Raw genomic sequence first — 14130 nt, forward strand, 5'->3', positions numbered from 1 at the left:
AACATTGTCAAAGCTCATAAGGAATTAGAGCTGTGAGAAGAGCCTAAACATACTTACATCTTTTGCTTCAGTGATTTTACACATGTCCTTCTCACCAAGGACTCAGAACACTTCAAAAAGAAACTATCCTGCTTTGGTGCCCTGGAATTTCCTTGCACCAAGTTCAGTTTGAAGTAAAGTATTAACTCTGAGTGAAAAATAATTTTGTAGTAGAATTCTCATTTGAGCTGAGACTTTGAAAAGTTAAATTAAAAATTAAAAAAAAAGAAAGAAAGAAAAGTTAAATTACTTGTCCAACCTCACAGGCTAGATGGCAGTCAAGATTGTAACCCAGAGATTTTCATCTTTATCCAGCACATGATACCAGTTTGACTCGTTTGATTAAATGCTCATTTTTCTCCCAGGTTCTAAATTTCCATGTTTATATTAAACAGAGAAGAGTATAGAATTTTTAAAATGTTATCAAATGTTATATATGGATTGTCTGGAGATAAATCTATAGTTTTGGTCAGTGCCTATAAACTTATCAGCATTCTTCTAGACTGCTGTATTTGTTATTGCTCTAAGTAGTGTGCACTGATGGTACAAAAGATTTGATTTTTGTATTATATGATTAATAAGAAAAAAACTGCAGTTAATAACGTACTACAAAGCCAAATATAGATAAGTTTTTAAAATTAATTCAATTTGGAGATAAAAAGAAATGAATTGTATGCTGTAAATGAATGAATCTCAAAAATATGCTAAGTGAAAACAGCTAGCCACAGGCTGCAAGATTCCAGTATATGAAATGTCCAAAACAGGAAAATCTACAGACAGAAAGTGGATTAGTGGTGGCCAGGGGGAGGGGAAATGGGGAGTAACTACCAATGGGTACAGGGTTTCTTTCTGATAGCATGAAAATGATCTGGAATTAGTGTCGTTGATTACACAACTCTATGAATTTATTAAAAACCACTTGATTATATTCTTTAAAAGGGTGATCTTGGTGGTATGTGAATTAAAGTATTAATTATATTGGGACACCTGGGTGGCTCAGAGGTTGAGCGTCTGCCTTTGGCTGAGGGTGTGATCCTGGAGTTCTGGGATTGAGTCCCACATAGGGCTCCCTGCATGGAGCCTGCTTCTCCTTCTGCCTATGTCTCTGCCTCTCTGTGTCTCTCATGAATAAATAAAGGAAATCTTTTTAAAAAATGTATTCATTATATTCAAGTATACTTGAAAAGTAACTTCAAGTTACTTCTCAATAGACTAAAATCTCAGTATGTTAAAATCTCAATATACTACAAAAGTAACTTAAAGACCAGTGAAAGAGAAAAATCTAAGTTAAATTAGGAGGCCAGTATGAAAGATTCTGAACTCTGCTCACACATTACCAATGTCAGAGCAAATAGGAGAAACTAAAGCTGCCATGGGTCTGAGGCCATATAAAACATGGCATGGGGTTCAAGTATCTTTTGATTCTTTTAGGAAATGCTGTACAATGGATTTGACAAATCAGTAAAGGAATGCTGATTTGGGGGGAGAGTACTCAAAAGTTATCCATCTTTATTTTGGACTATCACTTTTAAATAGGTCAAAACATGAAAAGCAAAAATAACAATAGGATTAAAGATATTTTCTCTCAGGGGATCCCATGGTGGCTCAGCGGTTTGGCGCCTGCCTTTGGCCCAGGGCGTGGTCCTGGAGTCCTGGGATCGAGTCCCACGTCAGGCTCCCTGTGTGGAGCCTGCTTCTCCCTCTGCCTGTGTCTCTGCCTCTCTCTCTCTCTCTCTCTGTGTGTGTGTGTGTGTCTCTCATGAATAAATAAATAAATCTTTAAAAAAAAAAAAGATATTTTCTCTCAAAAAGTATTTAATCTTGTTAAATGTTTTCAATAAGTTAAGTTGAATTGTTAAAAAATTAATTTAACTTGTCAATAAAAAGAAATGAAGTATGATACACACTACAACATGGTTAAATCTTGAAACATTATGCTAAAGAAGCCAATCACTAAGGACAGATATTACATGATTCCATCTACATGAAAGGTCCAGAACAGTCAAATCTATGAAGATAGGAAGGAGATTAGTGTTTGCCTACAAGGTGGCAGGTGGGAGTGAGGGAGAAAGGGGAGTGACTGCTCCTGTGCATGGGTTTTTTGGGGAGGAAATAAGGAGTGATGAAAATGTCCTAAACTTGTGGTGATAGCTGCCCAATTCTATGAATATACTAAGAAATCACTGTAAACGTTAATAGGCGAATGTGATTAGGTGAATTATATACCAATTAAGCTGTTATTAAAAAAAATAATTCAAAACTAGTCTCTTACACTAGCATGAACAATTAATAATTACATGGCTGAAAAGGTTTACTGTTACCTCCATAATGTCAAACATTTGCTGGAAATTTCACATATTTTTATGAAAAAATAAGTAAACATGGATCATATTAGTCTCAAGTCTCCTTATAACATAGGTAAGAAAATAATATACTTACTCCCTTTAAAGGAACTTTAAAAGCAATAAATCGTGTTCCAGGTACAGGATGTCCAATTGGCGTCACAGTCCTCCACCTGCAATGAAAATAAACAACTACAATTATAATAAAAATATTTTAAGGACTCAAGATGGTAAATAAGGTTTTTTTTTTTAAATAAATAGAGCCTCGTTTGTTGGTTAGTTGCTTTTTGAGTGCTATCATATACAAATTTTAATTTACTGCATCCTCTGCCAAAAAACACAAAAACAGGGGGATCCCTGGGTGGCTCAGTGGTTTGATGCCTGCCTTCGGCCCAGGGTGTGATCTTGGAGTCCCAGGATCGAGTCCCACATCAGGCTCCCTGCATGGGGCCTGCTTCTCCATGTTTCTGCCTCTGTCTTTCTCTCTGTGTCGCTCATGAATAAATAAATAAAATCTTAAAAAAAAAAAAAAAAAGGAAGGTTTTACATATATACAGCACTCCTATAGTAAAAAAGGTGGGATTCATTCTTGATACAAACTTCCAATACCCAAAATGGTATTTTGGGTTTTTTTTCTTGGGCAATAGTAAGAGAAGGAAAATAGTTTATGAATTTTTATACCATTGTCATTGATTATATATAAAATAAAAAGTGGTAATAGGTATTAAATATGAGGATAATAAAAGTAAAATATAAAAATCTACAGTCTTTTTAGTAAGTAGGAAACAAATCATTTTCTCAACGTGATTATTTTGGAGATGTCATGTTTTAATTTCTGATTTATCTTTTTTTTTTTAATCTCTGATTTATCTTGAATTAAGAACTAAAGTTCATTAACTGTCACGTTTTAATTTCTAATTAATCTTGAATTAAGAACTATAGTTCATTAATTTTAAACATTTTCATTTATCTATGATGACTTTTTATGAATAACAAAGTAGAGAAACCAATTTTTTTAGAAACCAATATTAAAAATAACTTATATAATTATTCCCAAGCTATTTTTGACAAATTCCAATTATAACATATGCAGATTTCTTAAAATTCCCTGCTTACTTCTCCAGCTTCATTTCTGTACCATCCTTCCCTTCTGCAGGTTCTGGCTTCACATTATTTCTTTTTCCTCAGTCCTTCCAATGCTCTGTGCTATTCCTTCCACCCCCTTCTCCCATTTCACTCTTTCAGTCACCCTCAGCTTATAGCTCCAGTATCAGTTCTCAGAAGTGAGACTGTCATCCCTCACCCAGTACCATTACACACATACCTTTCACCTTCCTTCTTGGTACTTAACAGTGTTTAAAACTATACACATGATTATGTGATTTTTTTTGGACAAATCATGATTTCTCTCTTGATCATAAACTTTGAGGGTGACCATATCTGTCTTTCTTCACAGTACAGTACCTGCCACCCCAAAGAGAATTCATAAATATTATTATTATTTTTTTTTTAATTTTTATTTATTTATGATAGTCACAGAGAGAGAGAGAGAGAGAGGCAGAGACACAGGCAGAGGGAGAAGCAGGCTCCATGCACCGGGAACCCGATGTGGGATTCGATCCCGGGTCTCCGGGATCGCGCCCTGGGCCAAAGGCAGGCGCCAAACCGCTGCGCCACCCAGGGATCCCGAGAATTCATAAATATTAAATAAATGTTGAGTAAGTTTGGTTTCATAAAATCACTATTTAATATACTGATTATATATGATTAACAGCTGACTTCTCATTAGAAACAATGAACATCAGAGGTAGCAGGATGACATTCAAATGATGAAAGAGGGATGCCTGGGTGGCTTAGCGGCTAAGCATCTGTCTTCTGGCTCAGGGCACGATACTGGAGTCCCGGGATCGAGTCCCATGTCGGGCTCCCTGCATGGAGCCTGCTTCTCCCTCTGCCTATGTCTCTGCCATTCTCTCTCTCTGTGTCTCTCATGAATAAATAAAACCTTTTTTAAAAATGCTGAAAAAAATACAGCAAACTAAGAATTCTATATCCAGCAAAACTATCCTTCAAAAAGGAGTGATAACTATGTTCCAGGGTCCTTTGTTTTGTAGGAACAGAAATTTGATTTTGATGACTTATCTGGAATTTAAAAATACAGTTTGTCAAGTTTTTAAATAGACTCCAAATGCTCCCAAAATCTAGTAACAAAACAATGATGTTGGACTAGGTTTCTTTCTCTTTAAAAATTAGAAAGTGATTTCTAGCACAAGTAAATAAAAGGCCTCACATTTTTACCTTTAAATAACCCATTAACTCTGAGATTTTTGCTCGTGACATTTTTAAAAGATCATTTTTTTTGATGGAATTCTTCACTTGAGAAATAAGATGCCCTGAATACTTAGGACGTTTATCATTTCCTTGATAGTACATCAAATTCCACTATTATGAATGACATTCGATTATGACTATGATAATTTTTTAAGATTCTATTTATTTATTCATGAGAGACACACAGAGAGAGAGGCAGAGACACAGATATAGGAGAAGCTGGCTCCATGCAGGAAGCCTGATGCGGGACTCAATCCCGGGACTCTAGGATCACACCCTGGTCCAAAGGCAGGCACCAAACTGCTAAGCCACCCAGGGATGCCCTCTGATAATTCTATAAACATGTTCATCTTTGGTTCTGACATCAGTTGGAAGCTGTTCTTTTTGCATTAACAATACAAGAGAACCGTATGTTAGCAATTTTAGACCATCTGCTAATATTGCTGACATTACTATAATATGCACTTCTTCCATTCATTTCCACAACTAGTGTTTCCACAATGACATAAATGATAATATCTAAATAAGCTGGTGCTTCATTTAAATTATCTAGCCAGCTACTTTAAAAAAAAAAAAAAAAGAAAAGAAAAGAAAGTGCATCTATAAACATTCCCAACACTTGCTTCTGGAATGCACTACTTTTGGGGTTCTGGTTTTCATATAGATAAAATTTTATTAAGCTCTGAAAGAAGATAGAAATCTTTAGAGTACACTATACAAAGCCAAAAAAACTTGCTTACAGAATTCTTGGACACAGTGTAAGATAAAAGGCAATTACCATTGCAACATTAAATAAATAAAAGATAGAGACCGCATGGAGAAAATCTATAATGTTCTGATTGCCACCAACAGATCAATAAGTTGTTAAGCTATCAATCATTCCAGCCATGTGAATGGATGAAAATACTAATTTAGAATTAACAGAAGCAGTGACAGAAGAATATTATAGACAATGTCTACTAGAAAAATCTCTCCACCTATTCAAATACTATCCTGTCCTTGAGGATTAGTTTAAAACATCATTTCTTTCATGAAGTCTTCCTTTATTACAATCTCCCTCCATGACTTAAAATCACAAAGAATAAGACAAACTGACCTCATGTGCCTCCTGTTGTAGTATACCGAGTAAGATATAACAATACTAATGTAGTGTTGTTGCCAAAAGACAAAGCAAAAAAAGTTTTTTGTTTTTTGTTTTTTAATTTTTATTTATTTGTGATAGTCACAGAGAGAGAAAGAGAGAGAGGCAGAGACATAGGCAGAGGGAGAAGCAGAGGGAGAAGCAGGCTCCATGCACCGGGAGCCTGACGTGGGATTCGATCCCAGGTCTCCAGGATCGCGCCCAGGCGCTAAACCGCTGCGCCACCCAGGGATCCCAAAGCAAAAAAAGTTTAACCTGAATCTTATTAAAGAAACAATCATCAAACTCAAAAAGAGGGTCATACATAACCAACTGCCTAGATTAGGGATCAGCAAACTTCCTAAAGGTCAAAGCCTGAACATTTTAGGCTTGTGGGCCACATATCTGCCACTGTAGTACAAAAGTAACTATAGGCAATATGTGCATCAATGAGTATATAGCTGTTTTTCAATAAAACTTTTACTTATAGAAACAGTTGATCAGGGATCCCTGGGTGGCGCAGCGGTTTGGCACCTGCCTTTGGCCCAGGGCGCGATCCTGGAGACCCGGGATCGAATCCCACGTCGGGCTCCCGGTGCATGGAGCCTGCTTCTCCCTCTGCCTGTGTCTCTGCCTCTCTCTCTCTCTGTGACTATCATAAATAAATAAAAATTTAAAAAAAAAAAAAAAGAAACAGTTGATCAGCCCATGGGCCATATTTTGCCAACCACGGCCTATAGACTCTGAATAAAACAATGTCATGAAAGACCAAAAATAGACTATTGTAGAAGAGATAAGTAAATCTATGCATGGCCTTTTGGGGATCAAAAACAAACTCCATCATAATTATATTGGGAAATCTGGATATGAACTATAAGAATATTGTATCACCGTTTAATTTGCAAAGTTTGATTATTATATGTGATTAGACAGGGACTTATCTTGTTTATAAGAGATACATGCTGAAGTATTCAGGAGTATACTGTCATGGCCTCTGCAACTAAATCAAGTGGTTAAAAAAAAAGTGTGATAAGTGCATATGTATATATACATGAAGATCAAGCAAATGTGGCAAATTAGATTGTAGGGCAAAGGTTATACAAATATTTACTCTATTATTCCTACTTTTCTGAAGGTCTGAAATTTTTAAAAATAAAAACAAGAAACAAATAATAAAAAATATAATTGTAATACTCTGCCCTAAAAAAAAAAAATCTCCTTTGAGTTCTTTCTTCTCTGAATTGCTATTTCTGTTAATTAAATGAACTGTAGAGTTCAGCAAGCTATTATTATGTCTGAGTACCTAAATTTTTTCTGGTTAAGTCTTATCCTCACAAAGCACTTGGTATAGGCAGTATGTATGTACCGTATGTTCAATAAACTGTCTGTTAATAAAGATTAGAATATGGCCATAAAAATATATGAACAAGTATTTTCCTGAGCCATAAACCCCACCAAAAAATGACAAGTAGCAATAACTTACTTGATTGAAATAATATTTATACATTAAATAAATAATATAGTAATTCTGGGAGAAATTAAACAGAAAGTCATGGTAAAGTAAATGAAAGTACAGATAACTGAGGTAATTTTACTAATATTGATTAGCCACTTCTGGAACCAGAGCTTAACCACATTCTGGTGAAAATTACAAGGTAGTAGTAACAATAATTTACATTCCTAGACTTTGAATTTTTTTCAGAAACTTTCATTAATATTATCTCATTTGTTCCTCATGACTCTATATGGAATAGAATATAAATTTTTTAAGGTAGTATTACTTATCCCTACTTAAGAAATGAAAAAAAATGAGGCCAAGAGTTGATTGAAGTTACCTAGTATCCCAGTGAACTAATAGTAAAGTCAACACTTGAAGCTAGGTCTTATTACTTCTCTGCAAAGCCACATTCTATATTTAGGGCAAAAAAGGCAGGAGAGTATAGGCAACTCTTTGTTTAGGAAAAAAAGGCAAGGAGGGAAGGATTTTACACTTGAACTTTTAGCTTTTTAAAGAGAACACTGTCCTCTATAGGCACCAAGTAGAAACTAAAAAAGACGCCTCTGCCCCATGGTACAAATTTAAGCTTTTTAGAGTTTCTTCTCGATTCCTGTGCTATTTTCTTAGGACCTTCAGCTTGATTCTATTTTTATTTTTTTAAAGATTTTATTTATTTATTTGGGAGATAGAATATGAGCAGGTGGGAGGGGCAAAGAGACAGGGAAAAGCAGATTCTTCATTGATCAGGGAGCCTGGCATGAGGCTTGATCCCAGAACCCTGAGATCATGACCTGAGCTGGAGGCAGATGCTTAACTGACTGAGCTATGCAGGCGCCCCTTGATTCTATTTTTTAAAAATCCCCAACACCACAATCTTATTACAGACCCCCATGGAAATAAAATTTGGTTATAATTTGCATTCATAAAGAACATATATATAGAGAGAGAGGATATATATTTTTGAATTAATTTTTACCTGCCTTGCTAGATCTCATTACATTTCTATGATTAAATAAGCACATATTTAAGTTCCCATTAATAAGATGGGAATGATGGGCAGCCCAGGTAGCTCAGCGGTTTAGCGCTGCCTACCCAGGTCCGAGTCCCAAGTCGGGCTCCCTGTATGGAGCTTGCTTCTCCCTCTGCCTGTGTCTCTGCCTTTCTCTCTCTCTCTGTGTGTGTGTGTGTGTCTCTCATGAATAAATAAATAAAATCTATTTTAAAAAAATAAGATGAGAATGATTAAATAAGCACATAATAAGTTCCCATTCTACAGAAAAGGAAACTAAATCTAATTATTTTAAAATTATTTATCTGAAGTTATACATCTCCCTAGATGGAGATAAGATAAAATAGAATCCAAAGTGCTCCCATTTCAATGGCTTCCAATTTCTAAACTGTAACATAAAAATAAAAAATTTTCATAACCATACTATACTTAGGAGCAGCTATACTTAAAAACAAATTTTAAGATTTATTTGAGAGAGAGAGAGAAAGCGCACACACGCCACGTGTGCATGGGGGATGGTGAGGGAGAGGCTGAGGGAGAGAGAATCTCAAACAAATTCCCCACTGAGGGTTGAGCCAGACACGGGGCTCCACCTTATGACCCTGAAATCATGACCTGACCTGAAATCAAGAGGTGGACACCTATCTGACTGAATCACTCAGGTGCCCATAGAGTGGCTATATACTTTCAAAAGAGGATAAGAACCACTAAGACTTTTTTCCTCAAATATTTTACCCAAATTGCCAATAATTTGGTATATAAAGAGATCAATTTTCCATCTAACCAAACACTGGGTTACTGGTAGGAAGGGATATTTTCAAAGAAGGCAGAAAACCAGTCTTAATATCAAAACTTTACCTGCCACGTTTTGAATCCGTCTTGAAACCCTGTACATTTTTAGTCTATACCACTTCCTTGGTTAAAATGTATCTACTCACTAGATAAGGGAGCAGATGGAGAAAGAGATCAGTCATTGCTATTTGACATATTAGAGAGGGATGGATTGTGGAATTCAGTGATTAGAGCACTGGAAAGTGGTGTGAAATAAAAAAAAAATCACTTAGGTGTCCTTCCTTTCCTTAAACTCTCAAATCTCACTGTTAACTTCAATTAGTTTTTGTTCTGATTACTATAAAATTTGGAGTCAGTTTGCTTTTATTTTTTAAGTAACAAAGATGGAAATCACAAAAGATTTATTGAAAGCTCTTGATTTGGCAGTATACTAAAACAGTTCCTTTCTCATCTTAGAATGAATTTTTTTCTCCCCTCCCCTCCAGCCACACACACACTTTGTGTGATTGTTTTGGAGAGGAAGAAAATGGAGGAAGTAGAGACTAGTTTCCTACATTTACAGAGAAATTTCAATTAAAATAGATTTCTTGGATTCCCTCACAGAGATGGATTGAGAAATTCTGTGATGGAGGCCAGGAATCTGTATTTAAACAGGCGATTCTGCTTATTAAATTAAATCAATTTAAATGGTAATTCTGATTCTGGTAGTCCAGGGACAACCCTGAAAAAACAAGATCCACAGACAAGCAGTACATGGCCAGGTAGAATAATTCATTCTAGATAGAGGGAAGAACAAAAACAAAACATGAAGGCATCCATACATATGCTGTGCCTGACAAACAGGTGCTTCGTTCCCTTAACCTTCCTCATCCTCAGTTTCTGTACCTGTTAAATGAAGAGCTGGATCACATAATCGCTGAGGACCTTCCCAAATTTAATATATGAGCATCACCCAAAATATCCAGAAATCATGCTTCACTGTTACCTGATGATACTGTGCTCATTGCTATTCATTTATTCACTCAGTAAACTTATTAAATACTAATAAATGGAGAAAGTGTTACTCCTCAAAAATGTTTAGTCTGGTGGAGAGAGAGACAATTACCACAAAATGCCACACGACAGCGATTTAGGGACGGCATCACAAAGAAAGTAATCTTGAGCAGAAACTTTATGAGGGAAAAAGGAGTGTCATTCCATGAAGGAATGAAACATGAAAAGGCATGCAGGCATGACGCCACATGCCAGGCCCAGGATACAGTGAGCAGTTTTGTATGATTTTAGCGTAATGTGCATGCTGGAGAGCAGAAAAAAAAAAGAAAGAAAGAAAGAAAGAAAAAGAAAGAAAGAAAGAAAGAAAGAAAGAAAGAAAGAAAGAAAGAAAGAAAGAAAGAAAGAAAGAAAGAAAGAAAAGAAAAGAAACAGTTCATATATGCCATGTAAAGAGCTCAGATTTTACCAGATGGAAGAAATGAAAACAGAAAATCAGGCTTGCATTTTAGGAGACAGTTTGGTGACAGTACAAAGAAAGAACCAATGACATATTGCCTTACACCTGTCAGTATGGTTAGAATCAATAAGATAAGAAAGAACAAGTGTTGATGAGAATGTGGAGAAAAGGAGCCCTTGTGCACTATTGGTAGAAGTAAAAATTGGTACAGCCACTATAGAAAACAGTATGGAGAGTCCTTAAAAAACTAAAGATAGAAAAACCATATGACCTAGTAATTTTACTACTGAGTATACCCAAAGAAAACAAAAACACTAATTCAAAAAGATATATGCACCCCTATGTTTATTATAACATTAATACAATAGCCAAGATATGGAAGAAACCTAAGTATCCATTGTAAGATGAATGGATAAAAAAAGATGTGGCATAATAGTGTACAGACTTGTCCAATCACTATGTTGTATACTTGAAACTAATGTAACATCATGTGACAACTAACTATACCTTAATAATAAAAATAATGTGATATATATATATACTTGTACATATAGTGAAATATTACTCAGCCATAAAAAGGATGAGATCTAGTAATTTTCAACAACATGATAAACCTAGAGGATATTACACTAAGTGAAATAAGTCAGAGAAAGCCAAATACCATATATGGTATATGCAGAATCTAGAAAACAAAACAAATGAGTAAACAAAAAGCAGAAACAGACCCATAAATACAAAGTGATGGCTACCAGAGGGGAAGAGGGGGAGGGGATGGGCAAAGTGGATAAAGAAGACTGGGAGATACAGGTTTCTACTTATGGAACAAATAAGTCATGGGGATAAATGGTACAGCATAGGGAAAATAAATCATACTATAAGACTGTTGTACGGTGATAGATGATAGCTACACTTGTAAGCAAGGCATAATGTACAGACTTACTGAATTGCTATGTTGTATAACTGAAACTAATGTAATACTATATTAATTATACTTTAATTAAAAATTTAATTACTTAATTTAATTTTAAAAATAAACAGAAGATGACAACTTGGAGAAAAAGACATCAATTTAGAGGCTACTATCAAGAGACCATGGCTACTAAAACAGAACAATGAAGACAAAAGTAAGCTCCAAAGATCAACTGTTTAGGAGACAGAATCAAATAACCTGCTGACTATGTGTGAGATGTTTAAAAAAAATTTAAATTTCGGAATTGTTCTTAGTTTTAGCTTGGGTGATTGGATACTGGCTTCATTCAAAAAATGGGAAATAAAGAGAATAAGTTTTGTGAGGAAAGGCAGGTTTTAAATACTGCATATTCAGAGTTTTGAAAATTGGGGTAAGGGTACCCATAGTAGTGTAGAGCTCAGGTCAGGAGTATTGGCTAAAGAGTTAGAATTCATTACCCTACAGATGGTAGTTGAGGCTATGAGACTACTCAAGAGGATAAAATTAAAAAAAGAACAAGATAAAGGACAAAGCCCTAGAGAGCAACAGTTAATGTTTATTTTTTTGTTTTATTTTTTGCTTTTCTAAAGATGAACTTCAAAGTGTTCATATGCCAAAGAGAAAAAAAATGGCTAAAAAAAGAAATCATAGAAAAAAGAGACTAGAGCAAGATCCCAAAGGAACAAGTATAGAAAATTCAAAATGTTCTAAAGAGATGGGAGAAGAAAAATAGAAATTGATGTTAGAGAAATCAAAGAAGGAAAGTTCAAGACTGGGCAATGGTCTACAGAACCAAGTGCATTTAAAAGGTCTAAGAAGATACACTGGATTTGTCAATTAGAAAGTCCTTAGTGGCACAGTAAGTGATGGAAGCCTGAACTTTGCAGGTAGAAGAGTTAACAGATATGGGGAATGGGAGATTACTCTCTCCACAAATGTGGCAGTAAGGGAGAGGAGAGAAAGCAGAAATCAGAGGATAGTCCAAGTGAAGGCATTTTCTCTTAGTTTTTTGCTGCTGTTGAACAGGGGAGATGAAGCTGGTACAGGGAACTAGGAAAAAGTATACTGAAGATTAAAGAAAAGGTTAATTGATGAAGCAGGGGCCCGGGGAGACAGAATGGTTGGGATCTAGGATACATACAGGATCAGTTGTGGATAGAAAAAGCATCTCTCTTTAGCTGAGACAGGAGAGAAGGATATCTGCTGTTAAAGTTAAGTTGGGCTGGTGGTCACTGTCGCAAATTCATTTCTGAGACTTGATTTCCTCTGAAAAAGCAAAACGAGCTGCTGAGAGTACAAGGTCAAAGGTGGGATAGAAGGCTTAAGGTTAGAATAGCAGCTCTGAGTGGAAAAGGAAAAGAACGGCTGATCTCTATTATGGACCATGATATAGCTGTCATTACAATAATAATCCAGTTTTGTGATTTTCAGTACTAGAACTTGATTATCTTTAGATATATGAGTTGAAAAAGCAAATGACTAGGGATCCCTGGGTGGTGCAGCGGTTTGGCGCCTGCCTTTGGCCCAGGGCGCGATCCTGGAGACCCGGGATTGAATCCCACGTCGGGCTCCCGGTGCATGGAGCCTGCTTCTCCCTCGGCCTATGTCTCTGCCTCTCTCTCTCTCTCTCTCTGTGACTATCATAAATAAATAAAAATTAAAAAAAAAAAAAAAAGCAAAAGCAAATGACTAAACTGAACGAGAGCGAAAAGCAAAAGTAGGGAACGACAAAAAACAAGGAAATTTTATTTCTTCTTATATATATTATTTTAGGCAAGGAAATTTTAGATACTGATGTGAATAATAAACCAAGCAGTGTGGCTAGACAAGAAAGTTAAACTATGTAGAGGCTGATGATGATAAAATAGTAGTCAAGGGGAAGGGCCTTTATGAGGTCACATTAAATATAGAAAAATAAGAAAGAAGGAGAGATGAATAAACAAAGATGAGAGGACAATGCTGGATTGTAGGATTTTTAATATGGAATAGTCTTAGACATTCAGGTCCCACAGACAGTCATTTCAGGTGCTGGAACTGTGTGATACACATGACTGCCTTAATCCCACCATGATCTTATAGGACTTGAGTAATGAATGCTGAGTTGGGTGCTAAATTCATTAATAAAAGTGAGTGAGTGACCAGGGAGCCGATAAATGATGGTGAAGAGGAAGGTAGATGGTAATTAGATGAGGGTTTCTGTTGTTTTACAAGTGCAGGATGGAGGGGCCTAGCAACAGCAATGAGGAGATGGAGCATATCAATGCCCTCTGAGGTATGTGGGGCATGACTTCCAGTGTTGAGATGCTAGAAAAACAGTAACCTTATGGGAGAGTCAGGTTCCAAATATCAGAAGGAAGATGTTCTGTAAGAAGATAGATAGGGATAGGGGTGTCTGGGTGGCTGTCAGTTAAGCATCTGCCTTGGGCTCAGGACATGATCGCAGGGTCCTGGGATCAAGCCCCACATCGGGCTCCCTGCTCAGTAGGATGTCTGCCTCTCCCTTTCCATCTGCCTCTCAACCAGCTGATGCTTTCTCTTGCACTTTCTCTCTCAAATAAAAGCTTTTTAAAAAGATGGGTATAAAGAGGAGTTTATTTACA

General features: G+C 36.1%; 1 protein-coding gene across 12 annotated transcripts in view; it reads right to left on the bottom strand.

Moving 5' to 3' along the window:
* Nucleotides 1–14130, bottom strand: part of LOC102151298 (RNA/RNP complex-1-interacting phosphatase-like) — a 73574-nt gene that overhangs the window by 55015 nt on the left and 4429 nt on the right. For all 12 annotated transcript variants that reach the window (XM_038578361.1, XM_038578362.1, XM_038578356.1 and 9 more), the window contains one exon: nucleotides 2479–2554. In XM_038578361.1, the coding sequence (XP_038434289.1) occupies nucleotides 2479–2554 (76 nt within the window). The remainder of the gene's footprint in view (nucleotides 1–2478; nucleotides 2555–14130) is intronic.

This window comes from Canis lupus, chromosome 28 (genome assembly GCF_011100685.1).
Source record: "Canis lupus familiaris isolate Mischka breed German Shepherd chromosome 28, alternate assembly UU_Cfam_GSD_1.0, whole genome shotgun sequence".
Lineage (NCBI taxonomy): Eukaryota > Metazoa > Chordata > Mammalia > Carnivora > Canidae > Canis > Canis lupus.